General features: G+C 38.9%; 1 protein-coding gene across 1 annotated transcript; it reads right to left on the reverse strand.

Annotated features, from left to right (window-relative positions):
* Positions 1–333: 333 nt before the first annotated feature.
* Positions 334–17,615, reverse strand: LOC140235788 (uncharacterized). The gene is made up of 10 exons (XM_072315794.1): positions 17,468–17,615; positions 16,830–16,934; positions 16,263–16,376; positions 14,353–14,466; positions 13,216–13,329; positions 7,729–7,842; positions 6,514–6,627; positions 5,657–5,770; positions 1,397–1,705; positions 334–638 (listed from the first exon to the last, which is right to left on the reverse strand). The coding sequence occupies exons 1-10, from the start codon at positions 17,613–17,615 to the stop codon at positions 334–336; spliced, it is 1,551 nt and encodes a 516-aa protein (XP_072171895.1).
* Between the last annotated feature and the right edge of the window lie 2,760 nt (positions 17,616–20,375).

Below are 20,375 nucleotides of genomic sequence, written 5' to 3' on the forward strand. Positions count from 1 at the left end.
CTTGCGCTTCGAAATTAACCTCAGCAAAAGGCATGAAGATAATTTGAATAAAACCTAAACCGCAATTTGACGCCATTGCATTATCGTATACCGTCATAGAGCTATTGTTTCAGCCTAATGGGATGTTCATTTAAGAGCAAAGGAAGTAGAAAAGACAATTAATGGTGGAGAGATAGCATAAAGCAGTATTCCCCCTTTTCTAATTCTTCAGGGCAACATGAGAAAAAGAAAATATTCTTGAGTACAATGTCACTGCAAACAATAAAAAATGCAAAGATATGAACAACAAAAACAAGTGTGGTAAACAAGAATGTACAAAGCAAGGAGATGAATTCAACAAGAGACCCCGGCATCTTCGCTATGGCTGCAGTTCTCATCAAGGTATGCATTGTGACTGCAAGCTCCGATGTCGATTTCAGAGCCGGTGCACTGGACGTCGTCGAGCACGGTGGCTTGCGACGAGGAGCCGGCCCCGTAGTAAGCATTCGAGTACGCCGTGCCCCCGCTGTAACCCAACATTCGGCATACCACGGCCGCGTCGTTGTTGTCCCAGTAATCGTCGCATACCGTGCCCCAAGCCCCCTGGTAGTATATCTCCACCCTACCGTAGGAGCCAGAGGTAAGCCGGATTTGAGTACCTGGTCGTTTAGTGAGAGAGAGAAAAAAAATCCCGATGTTATAATACATGCATATCGCATTCATGTATAAAATAACTCTCGCTTACTGCATGTTATGGGAAGCTCCCCTTTGTAATACCCGGCTTCCAAGTTGAATTACGATATAGATTGACGTTAATCGAGTGAAATACTGAAACATAACCTGGATGTCTCATTAAATCTTTGGGAATTTTATGATTACGGTACATTTGGTACATTATTCGTATCAGGCAAGTACTGGCGATTTACAATTTCTCAATTATTTTATACAAATGGGATACACAAAACAAACAAACTTGCAAACTTTTTTTTTTGTAATCGATTCAGTAGTTGCAAAGACATAATGTGCAAATATGTCAGAAAGAGTATGTAGGACACATAACTTCTTCTGGAATACATGTAAGAAGCGAATTGATTGAGATAATAACGTTTTTTCTGCTTATTCAATCCCACAATATAGATACAAATGCCCGAAGTGAATACTATACACTTTTCTGAAGGGCAACACTGTTCGAATAACTTCCCTACCCTTCCCCCTTTCTCTCCACCTCTCTTTCTCCTGGAAAGCAGAGAGGGCGATACTAGACTTCGCCACTCTCATGACTCTCTCTCTTTCTCTATTTCTGCTACTAAAGCTTCTTTCCATTTGATTGTCACATGAATTGTCACAATGTTGCAGAGCGAAACAGACCACAGTCGCGCTGAAATAAACTAATACAAGTATAATTATGTATGCTTACTTGCGCAAGTGACCCCTATGTCCTCGCCATGTCCGCAGTTTTCGACGAGGTACCCCGCGTGGCCACATTGAGCGAGGTTGCTCTCCGATCCTGTGCAGGCGAGATCGTCCATGACGATGTCGCCTGTCCCAGGGGAAGCAGAGCCGTAGGTGCTGTAGCCAGTGAAGCCCAGCTGTCGACATACCACGGCAGCGTCGTTGCCGTCGAAGTGGTCATCGCACACGGTGCCCCAGGCGCCATTCCAATAGACCTCCAGGCGGCCATTGAGGACGCTAGTACCAGCCGCCAGACGTATTGTCACACTTGAAACTTTGAGGAAAATGGCGAAGATCGGAAACAGGTGATTCCACGTAAATCATTCCTTATTGCTAAAGAGTTTCGAGAGCCTTGTTTGGCGATATGTCACGTAGCATAATGTGACTGATTGTACTGTCACATTATCCGTACAACTATTATCACGGTTGCACAGAGGGTTGGTGGGGTTTCAATAAAAGTAAAGTAATGAATGGAAGGAGTTATTACAAAGCTCTTTTGAGGAACTACCTATAGCCTATCAATTTTCACAGAACTATCACTTTCGCCCTTCCCTCGGGAGTAAATCTGGATTATTACATCCATTTAGCTGCTCAAAGATAAACCTTCTTCTTCGATGGAAGCTGTGAAATAATGATCTAGGCATTAAATATCCTAGATTCGAATTCTGTCGAGAGAGTACATCTGTGGCAAAGATGTTTTACTCTATTATCTCACCCCCCCCCCCCATCACTGAGCATTTAAAGAAACGATGAACGAGAAAAAATAGTTCGATATTCATAAATAAGGTGAATCTTACATTTCTGGAAAGCTTAAGTCTCTAGGAATATGAATAATTAACTTTCAGAAGGTGAAAACGTCTCTAGAACGATGGATGAATGATGTTTTGAGACCCTTTTCTGACCACCAGAACCCGATCTGACGGCGAAATTTCGGAGACCAAAATTATGACGTCACGCAAGGAACGAACGAGCCGGCCCTGTGCTCATGCGCTGTTGCTTCAGTACACAGCGCCGTGGTTCAAAGCGTGAATTCTGCATGATCCGGAGGCACATTTCAGCGAGTTATCTTCCTAAAAAGGGAGGTACGTGAACTTTGCTACATATAATTTTCGAAGATTTTTGCTTATTGAATCTATCTTGTTTAGAACTAAGAAGAATACAGCTGTCTTTTTAGACTTTTACTTGTGCTTTTGTGCTTTATAGTCTCGACTCTCGAAAAGTCGGTACCTGCTAACTCGTGCTAGAACTAGAAGCAGGACGGGGACGCCATGCTTCGCACGTCGTCTGGTCGAGCGCGGTCGGGCTAGTAATTCCGAAGTTTTGCACATCCATATGTTAGATCTGCATAATTTTATAGCTATATGTAGATCTAACATGCTTCATCTTTAGATAGAGCTAACGTTAGAGATCTAGACTAACATTAGTCCTACTCCTAGAGTCCTAAAAAAGTGTTCCTAAAACACCCTCTGGACCGTAGAAATTTCAGGATTCTAGCTAATGAGAATGTATATACTCTATCGAATTCGGATCCCAGATATGGATAACTTACCTTGCGTTTGGCCATAGTCCGTAAAAGTGTGTCTGATGTACGGAGGTAGATCTAGGTTTAAATTAGACTTTACAGGTCTAACATTAGAGGTCTACCTGCTGCAGAGTTCTACAGTAAACAATTCCGATACTTTTGTGAGACGTGTAGGCTCTTCGTCTAAAACACACCTTGTGTCTTATAACGTCTTCTGCTGCTAGCTTAACCCTAGTAATTGCTGCAGGCGACCGGCGGCCAACTAACACTGAGAATGGATCCACTGAACTAGCTTTATCAAGCTAGCTAGTACGGTATCAGTACTTGCTCGCTCATATTCCTGTGTATACACATGTACATACTGTACTAGGTATCAGTAACCAAACAGCGTGATTCTACAGAACCCCAAATTCCCGGTCTATCGGATTCTATCCGAAAGAAGAGCCTGTAGAAACGCACCAGTATCGGTTTCTTTCAGACGATGAACGGTGAACTGACCTGGAAAGAACTACCTCTGGAGACGGTTATGATAATCGGAATCGAAGTCGGAATCTGAAAAAAACCGATACTGGTGCGTTTCTACAGGCTCTTCTATCGAATACAATCCGATAGACCCGGAATTTGGGGTTCTGTAGAAACACGATGATTGTTCTTTCCGGGTCAGTTCACCGACGGTTCCCGCGCTGTGAAAACAAGCCGGGTTCAATAATCCGATACAGCTAGCTGATGTGAGGTCGCGGTATGACCTGCGTGTATTATCTGAAGTCATCACTGACGTCATAGTGCTTCATCAGACACAGTGCTAAACTAGACTGCAAAAACATCCTCGATCGGCAATCGTACCAGTCGTCATGATAAATGTTTATTTACCCACAATGCACTACGTCAACTTTATAGACATCCGGTCACAACTGCATACAGGCGTAGAATCGGATTCTATCCTCTTATACGCTTTCTGTGGAAACAACCTGGGTCTGCGTTAGCGCAGTATTTTATTACGCGTTTGCAAATTCTTGGTCTATCGGATTCTCTGCAGAAACAAGCCGAAAGAGATGGTAGTGAGAGCACGTTTACACCGAGCACGATAACGGTAATCGTCATGATTTTGGCTATGGTGCGCCAAGGGGAATCATGTCTGGTTCTTTTAAGAAAAATAGTAATTCGGCACAAAATCACCCCAAATGTTATTCTAATGTCAAAATCGACAGCAACAATCAATCACCAGTAGAAGTTTGGTTTTGTAACAAAATTATTAGCGCGCAAGTGATATTGTAACAGAACCAGACATGGTTTCTTTTGGCGCACTATGGCAAAAAAATAAAAAAATAAAAAAATAAAAAAATCCCGGCCCGTTGCCCGTACCGTGCTCGGTGAAAACGCGTCAGAACAGTTCAATGCGCGCTGCAGCTGTGAAGCGCGCAGATATCAACATGACCATAAAAACAAAAAGGAAAAAAATCTAATCACCGTGCCTGGTCATCGCATCGCCCTTGCTTCCCCTACCTGCCCGACTTCGTCGCTGTCGCTCTCAGTGTCATTTGTTAATGCCATCACTCAATTCACCCTCGACATCAAACTCCAGTACTCCAGTATTCAAGTACAACATAAGGTAAGAATTGGACGTTTTAATGCCTCAGTCGAGAAAGCCCATGCGAAGAAAGACAGGCCAGATATTACATCTGCTCGCCTGGAAATACGTGCTTTATGAATGACGGCCTCAATGTCCCGCAGCCGCTGCACTCGTAAAGGGTTTTGAGCATTTTGTGACGTCATAATTCAGGGCTCGAAAAAGACGGCTGTTTAGGGGCGAAAATCGGTGAAGTGAATTGATCAGTTTTAAGTCGGGATTTCTCAATGGCGCGAATATCTCTTAGTAAGTCATGATGATAATCTGATTCACGAGATATTTCCCTCTGCTTTAATACTTTTTTTCCCTACGATTTTCCTAATTTGAATCTCTCGTTCATTGTACTTTAAAGGGACTGATGAGTACTGGTTGAGGTGGGGATTCATGTTTTGAACATTCCTGAGTGAGATAATGAAAAACCTCTCATGAAATATGAAAGAGCGTGTAATTTTAAGAAAGATTCAACGTTTATTTGATGAAAATTGGTTTTCAAATGGCTGAGATATCCCAAAAAAAGTGATAACAATCAAAGACGACAGGCCACGCCTTTTATTAGGATCTCTTTGTTTCAACTTTTTTGTTTTTGATATCTCAGCCATTTCAAAACCGATTTTCATCAAATAAACTTTTGATACCCCATAGAATCGCATGCTCTTTGACATCTCATAGAGTGGTTTCTGAATATCTCGCAAAACGTTAAAAGCTAAATCCTCACCTCGACCAGCAGGGGGGTGTTTCATCAACGTTTGTCAGCGCTAAAAGTTGTCATCGCTGACAATCACCATAGTAACAGCAATCACCATAGTAACAGTCAGTGACCAGAGCATCTCAGCCAATCAAAACCAAGGATTTTGCTGAAATTGTCAGCCATGACAACTTGTCAGCGATGACAAACGTTGATGAAACATCCCTCAGAACTGTACACACCCTGTAAGGGGTGGTCTGGCATGGACGGAGTATACGTTAAAACAGAATCTTCGAAAAAGACTACCTGCAGTGAAGGGTGAAGCTGTGCAAGAGAAAGCAGCCCCATCTACATTATGTCTTCTGACTTTCCACTATTAGGCTTCACTAACCTGTCTCACAATTCGTACCACCCACGCCGGCTTGGCATGAGCACGAATAGTAGTTCACGTAGTCTGTACAAGCTCCGCCATGCTGGCAGGGGCTGCTTGCACACGCGTTATTGTCTGTGAATTCAACAAATTGGATATCAATGTGAGTGATTGATTGAAGCAGATTACAACTGGCATTTTATCAAAGCAGTGTAACATTAGAATGACAACTAAGAATAATTCTAGGTGTGATAACTCTGGTGAACATAATGTCCACACTGCATTCTCCTGGTAATTCTGGCACTTACAATCTTGTATACAAGGCCTTGGGCCTTCGTCAGTGTACACAAGGAAGAAGAAGAGTGTATACAATTGTATACACTTACGAAGCCCCGAGACGGGCCAAAAATTTTATGAATAAAAACCGTCTTGTTGGAACTATAAATGGCTTATACGTATATATAATCATATTATCATATATATACATATAACTATATATGTGACCGTGCACCACAAAACAAACACAAAGTCGCGCCCCATGATTTTATATGAGGACAAAAAAAAGGGGGGGGAATGGGTCAACCAAGTCAATATTTAGTTTTCCATATTATTTTCTGAAAGAGAAATTTTTCTTCTACATTATTCTGAAGTTTGGGATCATAACATAAATGGGAAAGTGTGTTTTTAGAAGTTTTTCTACAACCCCCCCCTTTTTGTTGGGGGGGGGGGTGGAATGATCAGTTATGTCTTAGAGGCCCCTTTGCATTTCTTGAAATGCTGTGCATACTCTTTACTTTCAAGTCTGATAACTTTTAATGATAGTGATATTGTTGTATCGTTTGACAACTATCCCATAAAAGATGAAACGAAAGCTCTACTTGTTTCGCAGTGGGTTCCGACATATCCTGCTGCACATGAGCATGTGTATCCGTTGACGCCATCGGCGCAGTTCCCGCCGTTTTGACACGGACCACTGGAACACTCGTTGGAGTCTGCATTGCCCAAGAGAATGATAATAAAAAGAACTGCAAACTGGACAAAAAAAAAATGTAAAGAGGAATGAATGCTATGCTTCACCCCAATAAATCTTCACACTCCTTAGGTGATATTAGGATGGTTTAATGTGTGCGTTTCAACTTGCTCAGTGACCTTTAGCCATTGACATTGTTCCCGTTATGCGAAAACACTCTGCACTTGCAAAGGAAAGCATTTATCCTTAATTCATATTTTGCATTCCACACTTTACTGACCTGATCCTTACTGACCTTACTGACTATCTCTCTCTCTCTCTCTATACGATTATATATACATACATATAATATGATATAATTCTGTGTATATGTATTATATAGAATATTATCTGCATTGTGCGTTTCAACTTGCTCAGTATAAGCCAGTTCGGGGTTCCACTTTGAGCATGAGTAGAAAAAGGTCATTTGTACCAGCAGAGCATATTGGTTTTTAAATTCACTGAGATAAGCATCTGTGATGCAATGATTATTCAAGTAATCCTTGTATTAAAGTGGTGCTTGCCATCACATCCACCTGGCAGCAAAAGCAGTATTTGGCAATATCAATAGAAGAAGATTGTCATTACATGCAATGCAAAATAAATGGATGTTTTCCGAAGTGTCAATTGATGGATCATTCTGATCACCTGGTCTACGCGAGTACATCCTTTAATTGAACATGACTGATGAATTCCATGAATTGTTACGTTGGGCAAGCTAGTGCATTCTGTTGCTTGAAGACTAGTGGAGTGCCTAATCAACTGAAAAAGAAGAAATGTCATTTGTACCCAGCCGTACGTGAGCTAACTCTGAACTGGCTTATTGTGGCCTTCACACATTGACACTTTCCATGATGCGAAAATACTCTGCACTTGCAAAGGAAACCACATATCCTTAATTCATATTTTGCATTCTACACTTAACTGACTTGATCCTTACTGACCTTACTGACTATCTCTCTCTCTCTCTCTCTCTTTCTCTCTCTCTCTCTCTATATATATATATGTATACATATTATATATTATATTATCAGCATCATATCGTTTGATGATTATCCCATTAAAGATGAAACGAAGGCTCTACTTGTTTCGCAGTGGGTTCCGACATATCCAGCTACACATGAGCATGTGTATCCGTTGACTCCATCGGCACAGTTCCCGCCATTTTGACACGGACCACTGGAACACTCGTTGGAGTCTGCATGCACACGCAAAGTTTAAAGAAGAAAATATACACAAAGACCTGTAAACTGGACAAAAAGAGGAATAAATGCTATGCCAGACTCCAATAAATCTTCACACTCCTCAGGTGATATTAGGATGGTTTAGTCTAGGGTGCGTTTCAACCTGCTCAGTGACCTTTAGCCATTGACATTGTTTCCATGGTGCGAAAACACTCTACACTTAGGAAAGGAACAAAGGAAAGCATATTATATATTATTCTTAATTCATATTTTGCATTCTACACCAAAGTAAACAGTGTATCATAAATTACAAAATTCTATATTAGTATGAAACTCTAGAATGAAATTTTATGTGTTCATTTTCGTGTGTTCATTTACACGACAGAAAGAGCTGCATCAAATAATGAACATTATGATCAATAATCACTGCAAAAATGTTTTCACCTTAGCCACAAACTATAGTAGAGATCTTGGCAAAGTTGAAACCTTGCATAGCACATGATGAGAGCATATATCCTTAGAGCAGCTAGGGGAAACAAATCTTTGTAATTTTCACAATGTCATTACGGTTTCATATACTATTAAAAAAAATGAATAAGTCAACCACAATGTCAAGGATCTCTTACAGCATGACTAAAGTGGAAAGACAAAGAAGTGACAAACACATAAATCTTCAGGATGTAAGAACAGATCACGTTCTAAAATAGGCATATGACACATTTTTAAGTTCATTTTGATTGATTAAACTAAAATGACAACGAAAGATCGCATGAAATTAAAAAATAGGATGATAACTATCGTTATGATTTGTACCAGTGCAGCCCCCCCCCCCCCCCCCCCCCCGCCCCCAGAAAATGTTTTTGTATGTAATTCTCGTGATTGTGTGGTCAAATAGTTACAGGGATTTTTTTTTTTTTTAATCTTTAACGAACGAAATTATCATTATCCTTCTGCCTCTTCTTTTTCCTTTTTCGTATTTTTATTTTCTTTCCCTTTTCATACGTTTGTATGTACATAATTCTTTATACTTTGAAATTAAAGAATTTTATGCTGTTGTTGTAATCATCAAACTTTTGGTGTCTGTGCAAGCATTTTTATATTCAACTTCATCTCTATCTGGTACAAAATATCAGACGAAAACACGAAATTCATCATGTTAAAGACTAAATGATGTAATGGAATATGCGTTGACAAACGTGGTAGACATTTTCCATTTTCACTGACCCTATATTAGAGATTCAACAAAAAGAATGAATTAATCTCTCGGTTTCGTTACCCACCTTACTTGGTGGGACCACTCAAATGTTAACAATGCTTCTATGACTCCAAGAAGTATGTTGCATTATAATCTCGATAATGTCACTGGAAGAAAATAGTTTATTGACTTGTGGAGTTGACTTCGGGAGGTGGTGGGAGGGGGCTCGACCCCCTCTCCCCTCACACTTTTTTGCTTGTCAGCTGAAGAAATGGCATCCTACAGAACTCTACAGAACTACAGAAGTTGCGCTGAACACCTTTTTTTTTTTGTTTTTGTTTTTTGTTCTTTGCTTGTTAGCTGATGAAACCCGGAAGTGGCACCAGAAGTCTGAAGTGCACCCCCCTTTGAAAACATGGCGCCGCCATGGACCCTATCAGTCGTACGAATTTAAACAGCTTTTCACTGTAACTGACCATACCACACACAACATACACACTTATGTATCTATCATTATTTTCAGTTGCATTTATAGGCACTTGCATTTACACATACACACACACATACACACACACAGGCCCCTACATATCCTCATGATGAATGAACCATGAACGAGAGAGACTGTGTTGATATCAATTTGAGCGTCATAGTAAAGGAGAATACTATCAGCTCATAAAATACCCATTTGAAGGAAAAGAATAGCGTCTGCATGAGTAGTGTATTATTGTTAATCCCCTAAGGTTGCGTATTCATAAAAACCAGGTTAGTTGTCATGATAATAGCGATAATAATGATAATAATGATAATCATAGCATTAATAATGATAGTAATAATGATGATAATAAGAATGATAATTATAATAACGGAATTAATACGAAAGAGATATGATATTTGGCTCTCTGATAGAAGAGCGTATGGATATGAAAAATGTGACTATGTCAATACTGTTTCTCTCTTTTTTTTAATTTTTTTTTTTGCTCTGCCTTTTTTTGGGGGGGTTTCTTTTGTGTTTTGTGTTTTGCAACTATATTATTCAACTCTTCGTATTCACTGAGGGAGGGTTACTGAAGCGATCTTCTCAGACTTCTTTGAGAAGAATGATTCGCGAACGCTGAATAACCGGTTCAAACCACTGGAATCTAGGAATGGACAGTCTCTTTTTAAAAATCGTTTGAGGAGTTGATGTAATTGTGATGCATTTTTTTTTTAGTTTGAAAACCAGCATGACTTTAGACTACTATGAAAATCGAGTTGTGTTTACGAATAAAATAATCCCTGCATTGAATAGGTAAAACACTTCATAGCTACAAACGCTCACTACACTAATGCACTGCTGCATTGTCGCTGCAATTATGATATAAAAATATGCTTTTAGTAAGCACTTTGGTTTTACCTCAGAGGGGATCTTCGTTGGAAATATTCTAACAGAATTAAACTTCAGAATTCGTTGTTATTCCTACAATATATAATGATGATATGAATAATGGTGCTGCAATGATATGGTTGCATTTTGCATAGGTTAACTCCTTGATGTTCCGCAGCATCGTACCATCATATTTGTCAGAACTAGAGTTATCATGTTTCCGTATAAAGAGAATAAAATAGAACAATTTGATTAATACTGATTGATTAATATGATCTTCACACACTCCGCGGTGGCAAGGGTAACTCTTGCATTCGTTGATATCTGGAAGGGGAAAAAAATAGAATGACTCAATAGAAACGATTGAACAATAGCAAATAATTATGATACATGATTGGGTGTATGATTATGTGCTCGTGGGATATGTATACGCACCACAAACACACATACACAAACACACACACACACACACACACATATATATATATAGTTCTTTTTTTTTTTAAATATAAGTATAAGTATAAAAGCGTCCATAGGGGGAATATACGTCTGAAAACGAGGTATCTTACAAGGGGAATTTGTTCCAAAGGGGAAATTTGTATCCCCCTTAAAGTTTTGACAATGTTTTTCAAAGTCCTGCTATTGATCTGGGGCCTCAGGACTACTCCACAGTACGGTGCCGTTTAGGGGAGCTTGGCAAGAATGCAAAAAAAAAAAAAAAAAAAAATGGGGGTATACAATTATCTTGGATGTGCAGAGAAAACGGTCATTGGGGGAATTTAGGTATAATATACCTAAATTCCCCCAATCTTTTTTTTTTTTTTTAGAAAAAGAAGATATTATCTTCTTTTTCTAAAAAAAAAAAAAAATTATTTTCTCATTAACATACAGATTTTAGTGGTATAAGATGCATTTGTGCTCTTGTCAGTTCGATTCTCCATTGAGTCCATATTAATGCATTTTTTTTTAGGTCAATATTTGCATTTCGGAATATTTTCATGTTTTTAATCAAAATTCCCCCAAACATTTATTCCGCATTTCCCCTTATGGCTGGAAATAGCGTTATATACAATCGTATATAATATAATGTAAATATTCTGAAGATTTTGATCATAAAACGAGCTACCAGCCACTTTCAATCAATTGGAAGTAAATTTGCCATTAGACATACTAGATAAAAATAGAATCTCTCTTTTGCACAGAGAGGAATACCCTTGAAATTATAATATGAAAAAAATCTTATATTCTACTTTGATAATTTTCTGCAATTTAATTGCAAATATCTCAAACTAGTTAACTAGTTCTGCTATTAAACTCTACAAAATTCTATCGATTTGAAAATATAATGTTTTACAATAATACACATAGAATATATATGCATATGAATATACATAATACAAATTAATGTTATTAAGTATACATAATATTATATAAATTATGAGAAATTACATTGATATGCAAATAAAATGTATAATATATGTATATGATCAATACATATAAGTTCATATGATAGAAATTAATGTCAATTACGAGAAACCAATCATTTTTATAGATGCACATAATCGTATGTCCTAACCATCTCTTACGTTGTGTATTGCGATATATCATGCAGGTATGATGGGTGTGCTTGAAAGAGAAGAAAAAAAAAGTGAGAGAGAGAGAGAGGGAGAGAGAAGAAAGATAACATGTTTATGTGTGTGGGTGTGTGGGTGTGTGGGTGTGTGGGTCTGTTTGTATGATTATAATGTGTGAGTAAGTGGGGTGTGCAAGGCCGAAATGCTAGGGATTGTAATGAGTGTAACCCTTGCTGCTCTCTCTCTCTCTCTTAATGTTAGTGCACGGATAATTGATTAATTGAGCATTATACAGACATGAAGCATGATAACACAGTTAATGTGTATGCATGAGAGTATTAGATAGAGAGCGATTTATTCAATATGCCATTAGTCGTGTAACCTTATCAGAATGTCAATATCAACATTGGAAGTAAGGCTTACAGAAATGCTTTTCAGCCCCTATCAACAATGCCTATACCCCTCAAATTATCATACTTTCAATGTATCATGAGGATTCTGATATGGGACACATTAGTTTATAATTTTAATTCCGAATCCGAAATACCCATCGTGCCTCTCTTGCACACGTATCCTAAAGGCATAGTTATGGTTCAGATTGAGCTATTCCGATCTTAACTTTTTGCGAGATGATTAGAAAGCGGTTTTGAAATGCTAAAGAGCAAACAATCTTAAATGAATTCAAAGTTTATTTGACAAAAATCGGTTTTGAAATGGCCGAGACATAAAAAGTAAAACAGAAGGGATTCTTATAAAAGGTAGGTCAGTGTAGGTCCCACCATTTACTAGGACCTCTTTGTTTTTGGATACCTCAGCCATATCAGAACCAGTTTTCATCAAATACATTTTGAAAGTCTCTTATTTTTTCACAAAAAGTTGGAAACCTGGAAACCCCACCTGGATGCAAACTACAGCATTTCTTTAAACACACACGTTACACCAGAGTCACTGGTAAAAGAGTCGAAAGATGATTGGGGGATATCTATTTTGGAAACCAGATTCGGAGTAATAATGCAAATGCCCTCGGTAGAGAAACATTCTGATGATGGTTTAACATTCGACTATATTCTATATACTTTGTTTACGTTACAATGCCATAAAGTAAAAATCAAAAGATGTTATCAGGCTGTTCTTGTCCCCCCCCCCCCCCCCCTAATCATGTATTATGTAATAAAACCTTGGTCTTATATTCACGTGAAATGCAATGGCTGGAAGCGCTCAACAACATAATATCTCATTATATCTATGTAAATACCTATCTCACAGTGCGTTCCTCGGAATCCAGGGAAACATGTGCACGAATACTGATTGATCTCGTCGGAACACGTCCCGCCGTTTTGACACGGGTTACTCGCACACTCGTCTGTGTCTGCAGAATGAGACGGAACAGGGCAACATGTTTAGGATATCTGTGTTGAAAAAACACTTAGATATATTGTCTGAGATTATGTACCTGGAAATGGGCAACAAAAGCATCGTGCTAAAATGCTCACCTATGCCACTGGAAACACGGAGGAGTCTTATGTACATAAATGAAAAATACGTAATACAAAGAAAGAACATAATTGTGAAAATACATTCAAAGCATCGCAAACATTGAATGATTCAAAGAGAAACATTTCATAATACAAGATGATGATACTGAAAATATCTAGTTGTTTTAAATGACTTATGGAAAATACTGGTTTTACATATCCTCAAGTCGAAAATACAAATTAATAGAGTTATGATTGTAGCTTACTGGTTTTCCTTTGATAGTTACACTCTTTGCGGGAAAATGCACGCCCGGGAATTCTGTGACTGTCGGAGATGTGTAACTATATACATGTCTATTCTGCAAAAACATAGTCTAACAGAATTCAATGAAAATATTTCGAATTATCGTGAATGCATAGGACTGCAACAGATTTTCAGGTTTTGTTGCACGTTCACTATTCTGTGATACTCTTAAACCGATAGAGAATCACACTCAATCTTAAGCTGGTAAAGAAGAATTCAAGGCCAGTTAAAGTTGGGTTTAGAAAAAAAAAATATGTACAAACTATATGGCAGATATTGTGAGACGATGACATTACCAGCTCGCTAGTTGTATATTCATATTTTCTGTTTAAGAACTGTTTGTGTGAAAGCAAAAACTCGACGTCATAGATTAATAACTTTAACAATATCGTTAACAATATCCTTTTAATGAAACATTCAATGTTGTGTTTGAAACAAAAATGATACTTTTTCTTTTCCAAGTAGCTTTTAACTGGTTCGGAGTTCTCTTCTGCAATTAAATAAAATTAAGTATGCATGTCTTGTTCTACGATGCACCATGATTTTCTTTTTTTTTTTTTGCCTGCCTTTGTGAGGATGTCCCCCTAAGTGGGGCAAAAATCAAAATTCTTACCTGTTTGGCACCATAAGCCCTCATATCCAGGCAGACATGAACAAGTGTACATGTTAATGGCTTCATTACAAATTCCTCCGTGCTGACACGGGTTGCTGGCACACTCCAAGATTTCTGAAATTAATATGAATATTGTGGTGTAACCATTATAGCTATGAACAAGTTAAATAAGTTATAATAACAAAGAAACCATCAACAATTATGAAGTTCTTACGTCATAATCATTACACTGACTATTGCATTATTCACTTAGCATTTCATCAAACGGCACAAATCTAAAACTTCAATTTTTGGGGGGACCCGAAAATGGTTAACTTAATGTTTCTCACGGCTCCCATGCTTGCATGCAACAAACAAACAAACAAACAAACAAACAGACCGATGCTCCGACCAAAATACACACCGATCGAGACATTTCTATTTTAAACAGTAACAATGACGGCAACATCAAAGGATTTTGCAAAATGAGAGACGGTAATGAAGGTGGGAGCCGTAAGGGAGCAAAGATCGCACGATATAAGTATGACTATACAAATGATGCAGGATATAGCAAATGCACTAGCAAAACGGAAACGGAACAAACAAAAAGGAAACAGCACAAACCATCATCATGATCCTTGAGGAAAATAGGAGTCAATATACGTGTAAGGGCCTACTTGAATAATAGATCCTAGAAGTACTTGATGGCCAGTACCTAGCATGCATTCATGATTTCATTTTCATCTATTTTCTGCGCCCACTGAACTCCGCCCACAATTATCACTCTCTCTCTCTCTCTCTCACACACACACTAAAAGAGCAAAAGATAGATAGATAGAGAGAGAGAGAGAGAGAGAGAGAGAGAGAAAGGGAGAGAGAAAGAGAGAGAAGACTTGCTTGTTTCACTTCGTAATCTACCCGTCGGTAGAGTCAACTTTATAGATAGAAAAATGACATACAATTTGACCAAAATTCCTTGTATTAAAATGTGAAGATCTATTGACTGACGTGAAAATATAGTGGAATTTTACGGGGGAAAATTGTTTGATAGTCGTAGTTTAATAAAAAAAATGAAAATAATTTAAATCTAGAATCATAGCAATCTTTGACGTGCATTTCAGGGCATAAACGTCAAATATGAATATCACACCTTCTCCTACCTACTGCCTACCATGAACGATATGAGATCGTCAACAAGAATTATTATAGGAGTAACACCAAATACTTTTCCTGTCCTGACATAGGATACCCAAGTCCCTTCAAAATGGTAAGAAGAAAAAAAAATACAGCATGTCGAACTTGAGACGCCAAATATCACTTTCACTACACCCTTATCTTGCCGATGGGAGGAAAATGTTCAGTACAACGATCTGCTACAGTTCCTGGCACAAAAACCAGTACGAAATTGTTAGGGGGACTTTGGCACTACTATGAGAAACCCTTGACCAGATCTCCTGGTGAATTCATAACATAGTCTCAACATCAAATTGGCAAATTCCACGCCATGGTTATATTTGGAACGTTCTCTGACCTCTAGATTGGATGCAACAAAATTAATTCACCCATTTCTGGCCCATACAAACAATTGATAACACACCTGCTGGGAAGAACTTTAATCGCGCAATTCTGGCTATCAGCAGCAAAACATTGGCTACGAAACGAACGCCCTTGGTTGCCGATTGGCAGGTAGTTGGAATTATAAAATCATGATTACCGTAAATGATACAGGGCCAGGTACATTAAAGGCTCATGGACATGAAAATACAGCCGCACCTGTATATTCTCATTTCACACAAACAGTAGACAGGTATAGGCATTGATTTGAAAAAAAAAAAAAGTACATGAGAACATGTAGGGAGAGTTGTCTTAGACTTGCATTATTGTGTGTTTGTTGTTATTTCTGTAACTTGTGTTTGTTTTAATGTGTTTACCTGTTTCACAGTGGGTGTCTTCATATCCACGCACGCATACGCAGATATATCGATTCACCGCGTCGATACATGTCGCACCGTTTTGACAAGGCTGGCTTTTGCATTCATTAACATCTGTATAAATGAGAATAAATAAAGAGATGTGTGTCATGTCAAAGACTGCCACATGAACAGAGAAAGTAAAATCATAAGATAAAAGAAGATGAGATTGAAAAAAAAATATGCGAGAATGAATGGATATGATTCATTATGTAACGCATAACCTGTCACGTACGATTCTGCTCATTGTCGGCACATGATTATAATTTGATTCGTAACTGCACACACTATTGTTGAGGGTTTTTTTCTGTGAGGGTCTAATCGACTATTACACACACACCCGCGCACACACACACAGATACAGACAGACACACACACATACACTCCCACACACATGATTATATGGGTGTATACCAGAGAGAGAGAGAGAGGGGGGGGGGGGAGGGGGGGGGGGGTAGGAGAGGGTAAAAAAGAGCATATGCCACAGTGAGTAGAGTATATCCGAACGAAAAAATTATGTCTTTTTACTTGAATTGCAATTCTTCCCGACGAATCCGACCTCACACTGGCAGTCATACCCATCGATCGTCTCAATGCATGTTCCGTTATTTCGGCAGGGTGTGTTCAGACAGGCTGAAGGACGTTGGTTACGACACAGGAAGCATTAAATAAAGGTACAAAAACAAGAAAAGAATATTTGTTACGAAATCATTGTTTTTAATCAAATCAAACACTTAAAAAAATAAAAAAAAAACAAATATAGCAATACATTTTCATAACTGTACAGTTGTATTTGCAATAGTTTCACGACTATGGTAAAGATGTGTAGACAGGCGTTTTGTGCACTTCGTGAGATACTATGGAAATGAACAATTACAGTGTATACGTTTTAAGCTTTTATAAAGAAACTGATGGACACTGCGTGGGGAAAGATTACTTTAGTCTTGAGATGCAGCGAACTTATAAGTCTAATTATCCGTATGATTTCCTGGCACCAGATATTCTGCGTAGGAGACTATTTTCTCAGGTTCTGTTATCTAAATCGGCTATGTGGGCTTATACATCTGTCAGGGTTGGCTCAATGACATGCCAACAGCGTGGGTTATTGGGGTTGGGGATGGTTTGGATCGGGCGTGCATGTGGTGTGTTCTAAAGCCAATACTCACCAGGTATCGCGCAGTACATCATCTGACCGCTTTGCTCTTCTTCTGGCAGCTGTCTCACACGGTGCCCCGCCGGAACGCGCTTCGGGAGAAGTTGTAAGTGCTTCCCGCTGGGCTTGTGGTATTGACTCGGACAAATGATATTCGACATCCCGGGACAGACATCTGGTATTGCAATCGATCCTGTGATGAGATATGTAAGAGTGACTAGAAGGTGATAGGCGAGCATCGGACCAACAAGTGAGCCATTCATGCATGTAGTATTTTTGGACTCCGATACCGTGTTGGTGAAACCAGGGAGGTGAGACACCTCCCTGGTGAAACCAAGAATCATGGAAGATTCGTGTGATTTGAAATCTCAAAGGCCAATGAAAACCACCAGAAGTTGATCCTTTGTTTTTTTTATTATTATTATTTAATCGGCATTGAAATTTACATGACACTGTAGCCATGTTTATTACGCACGCGCACTTTGAGTAATAAACATGTTGGAGAAACATCATAATTAAAATTATTCCCTAACTTTGAATTTTTGAAAGTCAGAATATCGCTCTCTCGTTGTCTTTTTTATTAAGTATACTAAAGGAATGTGTCGGTTCAGTTATCGATTTTCACGGGAGTGACCCTTTAACGTCTGGAACGTTGACCATGTTGCCATGATCATGGGTCGTATACATGGGTTATAGTATTTCAAAGGGAGGGGGAAATTTAAGATATCAAGGCAGAAGACACACACGCGCGCTCACGCACGCATGCACAGTGAGAAACGACAGCAAAAATTATATCCACAAGAAAAGTTGACGTCGCCTCTTCATAGGGTCTTATTCATAATCTAGCTTCAGGTACCCAAACTTAATCACTGGACGATGTATCCAAAACAATTTGAAGCTTTATATTCATGTTAAGGCTACGTTGTTTTGTTTTTCCTTGATATTTAGTGATTTCATTGAAATCATTCATGAATCAACCCATTCTGGGACCGTGTAACATGAACAAAAACAGTACAACTGCAATTCAAAAACACAAACAATTCCATTTTCAATTTTATAGTGCGAATGATCATACATAGTATCAGCATATATATTCACACACACACACACACACGCACGTGTGCGCGCGCGCGCAATATCAGAGAATCACAAAAGCACAACGGCTAACCAGAGCATGTGTTGACTTGCTTCCAACGTTTGACAGGTTTGCATTCTAATTAAAACAAGCAAACTAACATAATTATGATCTGTTCGTTCTGTGTGTGTGTGTGTGTGTGTGTGTGTATGTGCGCCTTTGTGTGTTTGTGTTCTGACCTACAATCATACTATTGCGATGCCCTTGAATTAAACGCTTGCAGTGTTTCACTTTATAACATAATACACTATCTCTGTCGCACTGTTTCCTAGAAAACGACAGTGGCCAGATGAAATGATTGAACTTACCATGGATACTTCTGATGGTCCAGAAAAATACTACTTCAAAGATTGGGAACTGTTGAAAGGACGAAATAGAAAAGCATGATAGAAAATGTGATTGCTGAATAGAGCTCTATCTAAAAAGTAATTGGTCATGATGTATTTTGTTCTCTGCGTATATATCAAAAACAGGGGGTTAAAAGCTGCCAGCGTTCTGAAGCAGAAGTCCCAATATTGCAGCTGTACACTCAACAATTATTTCGTTGAATATGTGATCTAATTCTGTTTATTCCAATATTACGGGGATTGCCTTACTTCTGTATAAATGGGATCTTGGTTATCTTACTTTATACTACGTTATAATGAAGTTCTGAGATGCGTTTAGCAAAACAAAACAAGAAACGGAACTTGTTCATTATTAGATGAATGTACACTGCATATAAACCGTAACATAATGCAATTTAATTTTTATTTGCACTGTCGTACGTCATCATAATGATACGTAGCTGCACAAATTGTCGTCAGCCATGCACTTATGCACTATGTCATTGACAGTAGCACATTGGTCATTCACCGCCAGTGGCAAGAGAAATATCAATGAAAAAATAAAATTATTATTGCTATTACTGTATTTCGCCTCGTATTCATGATTATCTTCTTTTTTTCCTCAAATGAAGAGCCAACGGGGAAAAAAGCAAATGCAATGGAACTCTAAATAGAAACAGGGAGTGAGAAATGAACACAAGCAACTGGACTGCATGATCCAAAGGTATGACATGGTACGTATTTGTTACGGCAGAAATTGTCGCCCCGTCACAAATTGGGCGACAATTTGTGCCGGAGTTGGCGGCACAAATTGTCGCCCCTGCATTTGTTGTGCTGGCAAAATGAAACGTAGCTGCACAAATTGTCGTCAGCCATGCACTATTAATTGTGTGTTTGGGGTGGTTGCTGCGGTGTTATGCTTGGGTGGGGTGGGTATGACTGGTAAGTTATGCGTATGTGTGTGTGTGTGCGGGGGGGGGGGTGGCTGCATGATATGTGCTGTGTATGATTACTCCGGATGTAGGTGCGTATTATGTGACTTGTGTATGCGTTTGTGCATAGCTGTGTGTGTGTGTGTGTGTGTGTGTGTGTGTGTGTGTGTTTGGAGTATAATAATACAATATTATGTGGAAACTGCATGTGTGGTGGTTGTATGGTGGTAGTGTTTGGAAAATGTCTTCAACGTGTTTGAGCACGTGTTTATAGAGTTCACAGCGGCGTTGATTTCAAAATAGTATGGATGTGTCAGTTTCAACGGTAAGGCGGGTCAGGAGAGAGAGACCGACAGAAAAGGCATACGAGGGAGGTACCCTACCTAATACCCCCGTCACACTAATTCGGAATCGGCACAAATCAAGCAGAACCAGACGGAATTAAGGATTTTCAAAATTCGTGCCACATCCGTCGAGATGTTTTATGTACGCCCATGATTTTTTGTCATGGCTACTACTAAAACACTG

The sequence above is a fragment of the Diadema setosum genome, chromosome 12, assembly GCF_964275005.1.
Source record: "Diadema setosum chromosome 12, eeDiaSeto1, whole genome shotgun sequence".
Classification (NCBI taxonomy): domain Eukaryota; kingdom Metazoa; phylum Echinodermata; class Echinoidea; order Diadematoida; family Diadematidae; genus Diadema; species Diadema setosum.